The 15,497-nt window shown below is 32.3% G+C and overlaps 1 protein-coding gene across 1 annotated transcript; it reads left to right on the forward strand.

The window, feature by feature from the left end:
* The first annotated feature begins 4,891 nt into the window (after nucleotides 1-4,891).
* LOC113770208 lies at nucleotides 4,892-14,323 on the forward strand. The gene is made up of 3 exons (XM_027314614.1): nucleotides 4,892-5,698; nucleotides 7,049-7,588; nucleotides 14,156-14,323. Exons 1-3 carry the CDS (start codon nucleotides 4,892-4,894, stop codon nucleotides 14,252-14,254), a joined length of 1,446 nt encoding a protein of 481 aa, XP_027170415.1. The 3' UTR covers nucleotides 14,255-14,323.
* The last annotated feature ends 1,174 nt before the right edge of the window (nucleotides 14,324-15,497 follow it).

Consider the following 15,497-nt stretch of genomic DNA (forward strand, 5'->3'; position numbering starts at 1 on the left):
AAATACACACTACAACTCCCTACCAGCTCTTCAGTTGCAAATCGAAACACTCATACTTCACATACAAACACTTAGAACAAAACTCGCAAACTTTATTAACTCAAACTAATAAGAAAAATATTTAATATATTTTCACTCATCAAACATATTTACATCAACTGAACCTCCAATAAATTATTAATTACCACCATCTTCCCCCAATGTGTCGAACCATTGTCTCAATTCATGAGCTTGGGGAATTGCCACATTATACATAATAATGGTTTGACGTTGTGTTCCCAATGAAAGACCTATACAAAAAAATGTGAATAAAAAACATAAATTCAAAAACTCCAATTATAATTTAATATTATATATTCCAAAAGACCATTACCATGAAAATAACTGATCTTAGGCCTGCAAACCAATATAATGGGATATTCATGTGCAATTTGAGCAAGATATAATCCATCTATATCGATAAAATCATCCCAAATTGCAAACACAATTGGCATCATTCTACAAAAAAAAAATGAATATAAATAAAATTTAATGTAATAATAAAAAATCATACCAAAAAAATTAATTTAACAAAAACATACTCTTCATTAATTAAAAGAAACTCCTGAACTCGTATATATCTTCCTCCCAACATAAAAACTTGCATTGGAAGCACCTGAATGACAACACCGAGAATAGCTGTAACAACAAACAAAAAATTCTCACTATGATAACAAATATAAACCAATAATTACATAAAAAAATATCAATAATATTTAGAATACTTCTAATTGAGTCTCGCGAATGCCTCAGTGACTCCAAATCTCCAAACCGAGTCAAGTGGTAAATATTATGAATTGGTAGTGCAAGACCTTCATCAACAGTTTGAATAAAAGTATTCGGTCTTAACACCAATTCAAAAGGAACTGATCCAAGCATTATTGAGCCATTAAGGATTCGACGAATAGCAGCATCAGCAATGTAATACGTCGAGTACAATTGTATAGTTTCATTCAAGACATGAATATCATTATAATATGCAACTGCTTGAACCAACTCACCCTACAAAATAAACATCATAAAAATTTCTAAAAAAAAAAAAGCAACAAACAAAATATAATACTTACCAAACTATCTGCAAAAACAAATCGTTGATACCTCCGACCCATATTACGACTGTCCTGAATAAGACATTTTTCAACAAGTACTACTTGAAGAACCCATCCACAGATAACATCATTTAACCGATTAACAAACACAACATTCTGCTCCATAGTACTAATCTAAAAGACAATTTCACCTAAATAACAAAGTTACAAATTACGTTTCTTACAAATAAAACTCAACTACTACAATGAAATGATCCTAATACATAATACAATTCACTTATATATATGGAAAAAATATCAAGCATTCATCATACTCGTCACAAATATTCTGAACACCATAATAGATGCCAACCACATCAAAGAAACTTGGCACCCATGCACCCAATGTATTCAAAAACCCATGCCACCTAGCCAAACAATCACTCTATATTTTATTCTACCTTGCATCTAATATCATATTTCACTCAACCCAACAAATAGAACGTCTGACAACAATTCTCACACACACTACACATGGGCCCCTAAAATTCAAAATGCATCTGCTTAACACAACAAAACCAAAAAATAACTATATAAGGGCAAGGCCACGCTAGGCGTGGCCCCAAGCACTAGTATGAAAGAAATAGGCTATCATTCCTTCCTTTGCAACCCGAAAACAACTCCTCCAATTCTTCCGAAAATTTTAGCTGCTCCAAAATAAATTCAAGAAAATTAAATAACATCCAAAACATTTCACACCCAAGGTAGAGCAAGACAAGCAAATAATTAATATTTCTGCCACTGGTAAATAAGATACAACATAACATTTCCAAATATTAGATGATAGACACTAGTCCCATTACCAAACAACAGATAGTAGTCATTTTAGATTGAATCACAGTCTAGGAGTTAAGCAAATAGCTCGCCAGATTGTTTAACATAACAAAACTAAGGGTGGAGCTAAATCCACACTCCTAGTGTTAAGAACATGGAAACTTTTTTCAATACAAAACTTATCTTTTATACAATAAGAGATGTTAAAAAATCAATTATAAATCTTAATTAATTGAAATTATTTGATACCATCATTCTAATTATTGATCCATTAGTGTTTTCTAAAATTATATTTCAATCAACTTTGAAATGCAACATGCCAAAAGGTAAAAGTATTTTCTAAACACAATTTAAAAAAAAAGAAGAAAATCTCTCATCTCCTCTTACATGATAAAAAGGGATAAAAACATTCTCTCCACCAAATAAGAGGAAAAAAATAAATGCCATTAAAGTGAATGAAAAAAATGTTAGAAAATTTAAGAGCATTCATAATGATGTAAATTTTAAATGTAAATTAGCACCATCTATTTTTCATCAAAAAAGGCTTTTTTTTTTTTTGAAAAAGTTTCAACCAAGCCCCACATATTTTTTTTGTCTATTATCACTATCTATACCTACTCTTACTCTAACCTATACTATGGGATGACCTAATAGGGCCACAGGAAATCAACGGAGACTGAACTACAATAAGACCATACGAGTGCTTTAAGAACCCATATGGATTTTAGGGAAGCCACGTTAAGTGGCAACTTTTTGATGGACGGTAAGGTTTGAATCTTTGACCTTCCATTCCACAAGACATGTGGTAGCCAACTCCTCCAAAAGAGGTTGATTCTACCAAGCCCTACAAATGCTACAAGCTTTTTGGTCAACTTGGTTATAAGAGTTCGAATTTAGATTGTGGAGTTATGAATTTAGCTCCACTCCAAAACTAATTCTAGGGATAATTTCAGAAATCTCTCCTGAGGTTTCTGACAATTTCACTCGCCTTCCTTGAAGTTTGTAAAATTACAGAAACCTCCCATAAGGTTAACGTTTTGATAACAAAGGAAGTCCAATTAGAAAAAATAACATTAAAAAAGTACTTTAAGGAGAGAAATAAAACTTTTATTTCATAAATACCCATTATACATGTATATAAGTAGTATTAGTAAAAGAATAAAAATAATTAAAAGTTAGAAACAATTAATACACACATTTAACCACTCAAAAAGTTCATATTTAATAAATTAGACATCATAAATAAGCAACAAAACTACACTAATGATTACAAGATTTAGCAAAATAGAGTATTTATCTCTTTTAACATGATGTTTTCTATGATTCTTGTGACTTTGAATAGAAAAATTTTCAAATTTGTATTTCTTTTCCCTCCTTTCTCCCTTATTTCCATGAAATTACTTTACAATTGTCTCCTTTATTTCCATAAAATTACTTTACAATTGTCACAGTTTTAAGAGTTTCAAAGAAAATTGAAAGGAAGGAAAAGAAAGATAAAATTTGAAAAATTTTCTGTTCAAAATCATGAGAATCATAGCAAACATGATGTTAAAAAAGATGATTAGTCTATTTTTCTGAATCTCATTTTGTTGCTTATTTGTGTTGTTTAATTTATTAAATATGAATTTTTTAAGTGATTAAATGTGTGTGTTAATTGTTTCTAACTTTTAATTATTTTTATTCTTTTATTAATACGACTTATATACATACATAAGGGGTATTTATGGAATAAAAGTTTCATATCCCTCCTTAAAGTACTTTTTTAATATTACTTTTTCTAATTAGACTAACTTTATTATTAAAACATTAACCTTAGGGGAGGTTTGTGAAATTTTATAAAATTCAGGGGAGGCTAGTGAAATTATTAGAAACCTCAGGAGAGGTTTTTGAAATTATCCCCTAATTCTAAGCATGTAAAAGAATATTTCAGTCCCAACTAAAGAAAAGATAATTACTTCATATTCATATTTGACAAGTCTTAATTGGCAATCCAAAGCTACTACTCACGTCTACCAATCTACAGCAGTATCCATTACTAATTGTGAATTATCAGAGAAAAGGATTTTCTTTTTGTCAATCTTCTTGTTCCTTTTATAATTATGTCCCTTTACTTTCTTCCTTATTTATTTTAGTCACCACATGATATGCATGTGATCCCCCCACCCCCCCCCCCCCCCCAAAAAAAAAAGTGAGAGGGTAAATTTGTTATACTAAATTATCTATTGGCGCCAAATGCTAAAAGCGTCAAAGGCTAAAAGATTTTGACCGTATAATTGTCTTTACATATTTGAAAAAGATAGAATTTACTATATGCCAAACATGAATTGCATATTTCGTGAACATGGGGGTTGAAATAAAGCCAATCTCTAATTACAAGGGGTCACAATGTATTTAAGCCTTAATTATACGTCCTGTATAAAGTAAGATATCCAGTTACTCAGAAAATCCTTCCACACCAGTCTTTTTCCCGCTGGAAAAAGCATGTCAATGGTTTTGTGTAGCCATGAGAACATGTACAAATTGGAATTGAAGTTCGGTTCAGGTGCAGCAAGAAACTCTATCTAATAATTCAATACAGGCATGTCACACATCTAAATTAATTGGATGTTCATGCCAACCAATAGTATTCTCATATATTGTTTGATAAATTTTGAACTTGCCGAGTTATATTATTAAAGGGTTCATGACAAGCTTATTGTCATGTTCTGATGATGCAAGAAAGGGAGATCAGATGACGGATTATTTACATTTATGGGATATATCCAGATGCTCTTGTGGAATATGTGCCATTTGACTGGAAATTGTAAGATTCATGAATCATGAGAATTAATCAAATAGCAGACTTTGAAAAGTAAAGTAACATAAAATAGTCAATCAGTCAGATAGACAAGTTTCCTTGGTAGCTGTTTTCCTATCTTCTGGCCGCGAGAAATGGGAAGTTTCTCAAGAAAGAGCCACATTTGATGAAACATTCAAGTTAACTTCTGAAGATGTCGTCTGCAGCTGCATTCAATTTTCATGCAATGACAGAAAAACTAGGAATATGCAAAGCACTGCTAGTTTCAGGTCTTCTTCTTTGGGTGATCTTTGTGCTCTTTTTCAAGGATCCAAGATGCTCAAATTCTAAATCCTTTCCTCTATTGAGAACAGAAACAGCTTCTTCTTCAAACTCAACATCTACTGATACTCCTAGTCCTACTACTCTCAAACATATTGCCTTTGGACTTCAAGGTTCTGAGAAAACTTACCACTTTAGAAGGGCTTATATCGAGGCCTGGTGGAGACCCAAAAAAACAAAGGGTTATGTCTATCTTGATAGGCCTCCCACAGGGAATCTCCTCCCATGGTCGCGGAAATCTCCTCCTTATAGAATCAACGATGATCTCAGCAAATTGTTCCAGGTAGTCAGACCGAAGGATCCTGTTATGCCTCGAATGGTACATGGGATTTTGGAGTTATTTCGTGAAGAGCACGAGGGGGTCAGATGGATAGTCATGGGAGATGATGATACTATTTTTTTCGTCGATAATTTAGTGGATGTTCTCTCAAAATATGATCACACAAAGTACTTCTACATAGGGTATCCATCTGAATTTGTTTTGTCAAATTACTGGTATAGTTTTAACCAGGCATTTGGTGGAAGTGGGATCATTCTCAGTTATCCTCTAGCAAAAGCATTAGTGCAAGATATGGATCGTTGCCTTAAAACATATGCAAGTCTTTCAGCTGATCTAATGACCATGAGATGTCTAGCTGACATCGGAGCTGATCTTACTCCCCAGAAAGGTTTCCACCAGGTAAGTTTGCCTCTCTATACTTTTTGGTTAATGACTTCTTCATTGGATTGCACTCTAGGATCATCAAATCTCCATGCCCCTTACATGCACATTAAAGAAAATTAAGGGGCTGTTTCAGGAAATTCTGGTGTTTGGCAGCCAAAAAGATTGGGAAAATTTTTTTCCGTGGAAAATCTTTTACGCAATCAGGAGTAAAATGACTTCTGCATCTGTTGTACTGAAGTTGTTTTCCAATAACTCTTAGAGTTCATCAACCTCACAATCCCTTTAACAAGAAAAAATTTGAGAGCTCATCAGTCTCATGATCCTTTACTAAACTGAAAATTTTCAGATCATGACTGAAAATTATCTATTGTGTCTAACCTAGACCCACAGCCACCTCCCCCACCACCACCACAAAGACGCCTCCCCATCTTCCTTATCTTTCTTAGTATTGTTTGTAAGCATCAGTGAAGTGCTTCATCTGATAGAACTCTGTCAATGATAAGGATCTCATTCTTGATGCAATTTCCATTGACATAACGATTAGGTAATTAGTATGATTTGTAATGGTCATGGGTTTGCGATACTATGGATTTCCAGATCATGGAGCATGATCTAATTTTTTGGAATTTGAAGTATTTGGATTGTGGTGATGAATTGATATAGGTGTGGATGGGAGTTCTGGTCATTGGGCAGAAGGAAACTGACGAATCTTTGAGGGGAACATTCTTTGTGGGTTTTTGTCTTCAAGGACTATTTTTCAAAAGTGCACCAAACACCTGAAAATGAAGGGAAATAATTATTTTCCTATTAAGATGATTTTCACTGAAAATATTTTCCTTGGGAAAAAATTTTACACTGAAACAAACGGACCCTAAAAAAAACCATTTTCTTCGGTAGTGTTATTTTTAATTTTTTTAAATATTTTTTCTGATACTTAACAAGCAAGTTATAAAGTTTAGTTCTTGCACTATTCCAACATGGAGAGGGCATACCCTAATAATTTATTGTTGTCCTTTCTCATTATTGTGTATCAAGCATGGGCGGAACTACCCCGCGACCCTCAAATTATTAAAAACTTAAGTTTTTCACCCTTCAAAAGTGGAAAATTTTAAAAATTTACTGTATAAATTTAAACTTTTGCTGTCACAAAGAATAAAAAATATTTAAATATATACTTAAGTTTTAGTTGAATTAGAATTCGTCCCCTCAATGGAATTTTTTTTTCTTTTTTATGTTTATGGTATCAAGTTCAATTATTCTATCACAACAAATATCTGATTTTTACCTCAGTAATGAAATCATGCTCACAGATATTCAAGTAATTAACTTCATTAAGGATAATTAATACTGGATTTTGTCATGCAGATAGATTTACGAGGCGATTTATCAGGTTTCTTGTCATCTCATCCTAAAGATTTAGTATTGTCCCTTCACCACATTGACGCAGTAGATCCATATTTCCCCTCAATGGATCGTGCTAAATCCACAAACCATCTAATGAAAGCCGCAAATGTTGATCAATCGCGCTTATTTCAACAAACCATTTGCCACCACAGGCAAAACAACTGGTCTTTTTCCATATCTTGGGGCTACTCCACTCATATCTATGAGAAAATAATGGCTCGAAGTTGGCTAAGAATGCCCATTGAAACATTCAAGACATGGCAAAAAAGTCCAAATCCGCCACGTTACATGTTCAATGTTAGAAGACCATTTGGTGATCCTTGTGAGGCTCCTCACGTTTTCTTCTTCCAATCTGTAAAGAAAATCTCCAGAAATGAAATTCTCACAGTCTATTCAAGATCAGCATCTCGGAATTTGCCTGCTTGTGCTTCAAGTGGCAATCATTCTGCTGAGCATGTATCCAAGATACACGTGTTCTCACCGGCAACCAAGCGTACTGAGGTTAGTTAATTATTGGATTGAACTTCATTATTTATTTATTTATTTATTTCTGCAAGCATTTCTTTAATGGTGTTATTTACAAGTCAACTATAAAAAATGATAACACTACTATAATTTTAAATTTCTTAACTGATTTATATTACATGGCAAAAAATATTAATTATCTGTAAGATTTTACATTATAAACAAAACCCTCTAAATTCTAGTTACTTTACCTATTAACTTCTTTAGATTTTCTTTTCGATAACCATTTTTTGGATAGAGTTTAATTTGAAGAACTCATTATACATGTGATTATACATGATAAGAGTAGATATTTTCCCGTGAAGAGTTTGCGCTGACAATGTAATTAAGGATAATAGAGTGAATGACACAAAATATCACTCAACTATTTAGGGTTCTCTATTTTTTTTTTTTTTGGCCATTAAACTTTTTTATTTAGTCAAAATGGTTATTCAACTAATTAAAACATACTTTTTTTCTTTTATAAATTCTTAATAGCTAAGTAATCAAAATTTTTTTTACTAGTTAAACAACTATTTTGCCTAAATGAAAGTTTAGTGACCAAAAAAAGAAATTCTAAATAGTTTAGCGATGATCTTTGTCATTTGCTCTAGACAAATATTTGTTTGAAATTTATTTTGATGAGGGCTGACATGTATGACATTAGATGGCCTCATAGGGGTTCATTCATACTAGATTGTTGTATGTGCTTGAAATTTTCAAAATTCCACAGTTACGTAATCTGTCTATAATTGTTTTTGCCCAGGCGTGTTCTCCAGAAATTTGTCAATATGGCATCTTAATCCCCTCTCTCACGTAACCATATCCAGGGTCAACATAGGCTTCCTATCAAAGAAATTCCACTTTTAATAGTAAAATACTGAATAAAAAACACAGAAGAAGATATCAATTAGGATTAAGTACCAGTTGTTTTCAATAGAATCCGACAAACACGCAACAACGTTTGATAGGATACGTTTCCTACTACATATTCTACAAAACAACCAATACTAAGCTTGTATCTTACATTAGTTAATTGACTAAAGACAAACATCAACTAGGTTCCAGCTGGAAAAAATTCATTTAAATTTATTAATTTACTATTGCAAAAATGGATCAGAAATATGCCCATAAAGATGGATGACCTAGTTCTCCATTCTCCTCTAAAAGTAAGGATACAGATCATGATTTCAAGGACGAACTACACTTAACACCTCGGAATTTGTATGAATTCTTTACTTTGCACTCTAATTTTAATTTTCAATACTTTGCACCATAAATTCTCAATTTTGGATAATTTGGACTCTAAACTCTCAAGTATGTCCCATTTAAATTCAATCAATGACAATTTTAGTAAAACTAATGATATAGAGGACCCAGCAAATCAATAACAATGTACCAAAAGTGGTCAAAAGGTATCAAGATATCGTAACAAAAAATAAAATAATACACTATGGTTAGTTTGTGCTATCTTTTATCTCATTAATTTGCTCACAATATTAGTGACTGAAACCATATAAATCAATGACAACATGCCGAAAGTGATAAAGAAAAACTAAGGGATTGTAGTTAGAATAAAATGGTATATTTTCGTTAATCTTCACAATTCTTTGTCTCATTAATTTTGCAAAAGTGATTTATTGATCTGATTTAAGTAGGACAAAAAACTTGTGAGTTTAAGGTTTAAAGTGTCCAAAATTAAAATTTATAGTGCAAAGTGAGAAAATGATACAAGTTTAAGGATGCAAAGTGATGTTAGTCCTAATTTTTTACACATCACCCAGCATATAACTTCCAACATAGACTCATGATGTGATATTTATTTTCCTTTTCCATCCTTATAAAATGATGTGGTATTTAGTTTCCTTTCCCATCCTTGTAAAGAGATGATGTGGCAATTGCTATATTTAATAAAATTTGTTTTAATGGAATTTAATCATCTCCTTCATTATTTACAATCTTATCTTAATATTTCCTAGAGAACCTCTTTAACATATGCAAATAAGAATCTAGCTAAATTAGATTCTGTTTGTAATCAATGTTTCACCAAGATAAAAATCAAAGCCATGGAAAAATGTCTTATTCAGTATTTCTACTGTCAATTTATCCATCTGCATAATCTTAAACTCTAGCTAATTTAAATGACTAAAATTTTCAAAAGAAACTGATATTGAAGATTGATCATTTAGCCAATCAAGATAAAGTTGTTAAGTATGTGACTACTATCGTTTCTATAGTTTCAATATCTACGTGTTCCTTCAAAAAAAAAAATCAACGTGTTTAACATTCTCAAATTTGAATTTTATGATTCCTTACATTTAAAACGATATATTTGTGTCCCATTTTTATTATATATATATATATATTCCCTTAGAAAAGTAAAATGCACCAATTTGGTCTTGAAATCTAGTAATTCATATCACTTTTCTCTTTGAAGTTGTCAAAGACTCACATTTGATGAATTTTAAGCAGCCAAAAATGTCAAATTGAAAACTTTGACCCGCCCACGTGCTCCGAGTTTGCTTGAACCTAAGCCGCCTTCTAGTTGATTGCGATGTATCGAATCAAGTGGCTGGATAAGAATTCTTTATTTGACCTTTTTGCCTCCTTGAATTTCATTACATAGGTGAAAAATGATCAGAAAGAACAGTTCCATACCAACTTGGTGCATTTCTGTTTGTGATGAACGTAATATATCATTTTAAAAGTGTGAGGAAAAAAAAGTCATACGGTAAAGGGATAATTTGAGAAACCTCCCTTGAGGTTTTCAACAATTTCATTTAGCGCTCACGACCTTTTAAAAATTACACTTACCTCCCTTGACATTTAAAATGATAATACTAATCTTAAATATTTTAATGAAATTCTCTTGTTTGGTATGTTTATACTTAAAATGACTTTTAAAATTATTTTTTATTATTTTTCCTTCTTATTTCTCTTTTTTTAATTTTTTGCTAATAAAATTGTAGAACTACCATTATTACCTCTAGTTTCTATTGTAACCAAATGTCGAATTAGTGATTTTTTTGATGAATCAACTTTATATGGAATCCAATGTTTTTGCTGATTTTTGTTTGCTATTATTGGTATTAAAATTAACAATAAATCAAAAGGAAGTGGCCCAAAATCACTATTAAATCATGATAATCCCATTACTCGAAATTCATAAACTCTAAATGAATTATTTCAATATTTTTTTTCTATCTTATAAATTTAAATTCATAATAAAATAATATTCTATCACAGTGATAAAATTATTATTACAGTTGTTTATCAAATAGTAGGCATGGACATAAAAAAATTGGCGCCTTTTCTTATAATTATACTAAATAATCTTATAATTGTATAGGAAAGTAAATTAAAACTCATTACACAAGGGCATTTTTGGGTATTCATTTAAAAAATTGACCAAGTCAATATTATTGTCAGGTTCTGTTACTAAAACTATAAAATCAAGGGAGATATGTGTAATTTTTCAAACCTCATGGGAGCTTAGTGAAATTGTCAGAAACCTCAGAGGAGATTTCTGAAATTTTCCCTATGGTGTAAAACGTAAGGCATGTTTTGTGCAGTTTTCTCAATTTGGTATATCAAGTTATACGGCTAGATTAAGATTCATGAGTTGACCTTTTTGTCCCCATGAATTTCGTTACATGTAAGTCTTGTGATGGCCCTAGTTAAAAAATGATCAGAAAAACAGTTTCACACCAACTTAGGGTCTGTTTGGTTGGAAGTAAAATGTTTTCCTTGGGAAAATATTTTCCGTGGAAGTAATTTTCCATGAAAATCATTTCCCTTTCATCATTTTCAGGCGTTTGGTTAGCTTATTGAAAATATTTTCTTACTTCATTTTTCTGGTGTTTGTTTAACTTTTGAAATATTTTCACTTTTATCTTTATCCTTACTTTCTACACATTATAACTACATACTTCTTCCCATGTAAAATAAGAAAATTTATCTCATTGTTTAACTTTAAAAAATCTTGGAGAAATGTATATATGAATAAAAAATATCTCCTTAAGTAATAAACAAATTGCTGGCTATTTAGTGTCAAATATCAATCACATGCAATGCTTATTGTGACATATATCTTGCACTCTCACTGCTGAAAGTTTCTCTAGAAAAGAATGTCCCTATTATACATAATTAATTACTAGCATAGGATGAGCAGGATGAAGTTTTTTTTTTTTTTTTTTTGAATATACTAAGGGGAGGGTTGGGTGGTATGGGGAGGGAGTGTAAGAAAGAGGTCTTGGGTTCGAATCCTCCTGTTTACACAAAAAAAAAAAAGAACATACTACAAGATGTTTTCAGTAAATTTGGAACATACTACAGGCGAGATGCATGCATTTCGGAAAACAACTTCAGTAAGTTTAGAAGGGAAGTTGTTTTCCATAAGATGGGTGAAAATATTTTACATAGGAAAATATTTTCAGTAACTTTTGTGCAACCAAACACCGGAAATTAGGAAAATATTTTCCTGGAAAACATTTTCACCCGAAACAAACGGACCCTTAGTGCATTTCATGTTCCCGAGGAATGTAGCTAAGTCGTTATAAAAGTTTGGGAGAGAAAATCAAACTGCAAAACATAAGGGGCATTTTGTGCAATATTCCAGAATGCTATCATAACTCGTATACCATTTCACATGGCGTGAGGTTATCTAATTATCACTACAAATTAAGATTACCTGAAACCCGAATATTAGAGTTTAAATATGTAAGGGATCAAATTCTTTCATGTAAGAGAGCAAAAATAAGATCATTTGCAAACATGAAGGACCGCTGTTTCAATTTGTAAAAAAAAAAAAATCCTTTTATCTAGATATTAGTGGATTAATATGATTCTTGTTTGCTGGATAGAAGAATTAAATATATCAAAAATTTAAAATTAAAGAAAATGTTTTCTCGAAGTTTCATGATAAAGTTATTAATTTAACCAGTGACTTTTGTTATGAAATTTCCTAATAAACTTTAATAAGGTATATATGTCGTGCACAAATTTTTTTTTGGTCGGAAAAAATAAATATCTATTGCTTCTGTTGATTGTTTTCACAGTTTCTGCCAATAATCATTATTCGTTTGCTTCTTTTATTATCAAAAGAGCTGACTACTGTAGAAGTATTTCATTCTAGAAAGGTTATATGGGTTATAACTTAAGTTAAAAATAAATGCACAATACCATGTGAGAACCAAAATATAGAAAAAGTTGAGTGTACAAACTGCAATTGGTTCATCTTTATTTGAACTAATTAGTTTTTTAAACTAACGTGTAATCCAATGTCTGATCTAAAAGAAAGTTCCATGAAAGCTTATTCTTGCTTAGAAAAATTTTAGGGGATAATTTTAGAAACCTCCCTTGAGGTTTTTGACAATTTTACTAGTCTCCCTGAAGTTTGTAAAATGACACAAACCTCCCCTGAGGTTAAGGTTTGATAACAAAATTAGTCCAATTAAAAAAAGTAACATTAAAAAAGTACTTTAAGGAGAAAGATGAAACTTTTATTTCATAAATACCCCTTATACATGAATATAAGTTATATTAGTAAAAAAAATAAAAACAATTAAAAGTCAGAAACAATTAATACACACATTTTATCACTCAAAAAGTTCATATTTACTAATTTAGACAACACAAATAAGCAACAAAACTACGCTAATAATCACAAGATTCAACAAAATAAAATAGTCATCTCTTTCCTTGTATTCTTCTGAATGTTTTAATAAATTGTAGGGCTGGCACCCCACCCCTTCCCTGTGAATGGGACTTTGCCATTAAAAAAAAAGAAATTTTTTTTGAAATTTGCCTTTTTTTTCCCTCCTTCCTCCATTAGATATATCAATTGATGTTATTTTGTATATACAAGCTATCATCCATCATTAAAGAAATTTTCAATAGTTATTTTTATTAATTAGTTACTAATAGTTAATTAGTGCTCTAATTACTTAATCTTAGATATTAGTAAAGGAGAATGGAGGGAAAAAAAGGCAAAATTATTTTTTCTATTCAAAATCATAAGAATCATAGCAAACATTATGTTAAAAGAGATGACTAGTCTGTTTTGTTAAATCTTGTGATCATTAGTGTAGTTTTGTTGCTTATTTGTGATATTTAATTTATTAATTGTGAACTTTTTGAGTGGTAAAATATGTGTATTAATTAACTTTAACTTTTAATTATTTTTATTCTTTTACTAATACAACTTATATACATGTATAAGGAGTATTTATGGAACAAAAGTTTCATCTCTCTCCTTAAAGTACTTTTTTAATGTTACTTTTTCTAATTGGACTAATTTTGTTATCAAAACCTTAACCTCAGGAGAGGTTTGTATAATTTTACAAATTTCAGGGGAGGCTAGTGAAATTATTAGAAACCTCAGGTGAGGTTTCTGAAATTATCCCAAATTTTAGAGCGAAAAAAATGCCAACATCACAATCAAAGTATTATTCTTAAATATTTTTAGTAAAACCAAAAAAGATTTTATAGTACATCTTAATAAATGAGTCTAATATCTGATGAAAACTGTACATATCATATTTCTTATTTTTTTTTATTTCACAGATCCATATATCGGAGTGCTGTGATATTGTCCGCGTTGACAACACGGGCAAAGCAGAGGTGAAATTCAGGGAATGCATGGCAGATGAGATTATTGCCTAAAGCTGATACGAGTCTTAAGATGGAAATCAAATTTTGGTTCTTTCTTCTCTACTAGAAAGTTGTACAATATCGCGGAAATAGAAATATAGACTACTGAAATTTTTATACACAATTGCTGTAGAAAAGTCTATCTTTTGTAACATGTATTGTTAATAGACAAGAATAACTATTTCCTTGTACAAATGCAAAAAAAAAAAAAAAAAAATTTTTTTTGAATGAATAAAATGTTAGTCACAAAATGCCCCTAAGATTTTACATTTTCTATTTTGCACTCTTTAGTTTGTTATTGGTTTAACATGCCCCGTAAGATTCTAATATGCAATCTGTGGAGGCCAATTGTGGATTTGTCCACCTCGGCAACCCCTCACCTCGGCAACCGTCTTGGGGAGCAGGACGCCTGGACTCCCTGGTGGTCAAGAGGGTGTTGGGATGGTACCGGGAGGGGCCTCCCCAGGATTCGAACCCTTGACCTTAAAGGCCTTTGGATTGAATGCCTGGTACCCATTGGGCTACTTTTTGTGGAGGCCAATTGTGGATTTGTCCATCTCGGCAACCCCTCACCTCGGCAACCGTCTTGGGGAGCAGGACGCCTGGACTCCCTGGTGGTCAAGAGGGTGTTGGGATGGTACCGGGAGGGGCCTCCCCAGGATTCGAACTCTTGACCTTAAAGGTCTTTGGATTGAATGCCTGGGTTCGAATCCAAAGACCTTTAAGGTCAAGGGTTCGAATCCTGGGGAGGCCCCTCCCGGTACCATCCCAACACCCTCTTGACCACCAGGGAGTCCAGGCGTCCTGCTCCCCAAGACGGTTGCCGAGGTGAGGGGTTGCCGAGGTGGACAAATCCACAATTGGCCTCCACAAAAAGGCCCCTCTTGACCACCAGGGAGTCCAGACGTCCTGCTCCCCAAGACAGTTGCCGAGGTGGACAAATCCACAATTGGCCTCCACAAAAAGGCCCCTCTTGACCACCAGGGAGTCCAGGCGTCCTGGCGTCCTGCTCCCCAAGACGGTTGCCGAGGTGAGGGGTTGCCGAGGTGGACAAATCCACAATTGGCCTCCACACAATCCACTCAACTAAACGACTTCAAATTGAATCCAGTTTTGGCATGTGAAATTAAACATTCTGCAAAATAAGATTAACTTTGCACTCAATGAAATCAAAGAAACTAGATTTTAACCTATTCATTAAATCACAAATACATATTTATTCAACAAAAGGGTACACAACATTTGCCCAAAATTT

The sequence above is a fragment of the Coffea eugenioides genome, chromosome 1 (genome assembly GCF_003713205.1).
Source record: "Coffea eugenioides isolate CCC68of chromosome 1, Ceug_1.0, whole genome shotgun sequence".
Classification (NCBI taxonomy): Eukaryota; Viridiplantae; Streptophyta; class Magnoliopsida; order Gentianales; family Rubiaceae; genus Coffea; species Coffea eugenioides.

Coding starts and splice junctions, on each gene's coding strand:
- LOC113770208 (XM_027314614.1), top strand. CDS start 4,892: ATGTCGTCTGCAGCTGCATTCAATTTTCATGCAATGACAGAAAAACTA. Junction 5,699..7,048: donor CCCAGAAAGGTTTCCACCAG/GTAAGTTTGCCT, acceptor TTTGTCATGCAG/ATAGATTTACGAGGCGATTT. Junction 7,589..14,155: donor CGGCAACCAAGCGTACTGAG/GTTAGTTAATTA, acceptor TTTATTTCACAG/ATCCATATATCGGAGTGCTG.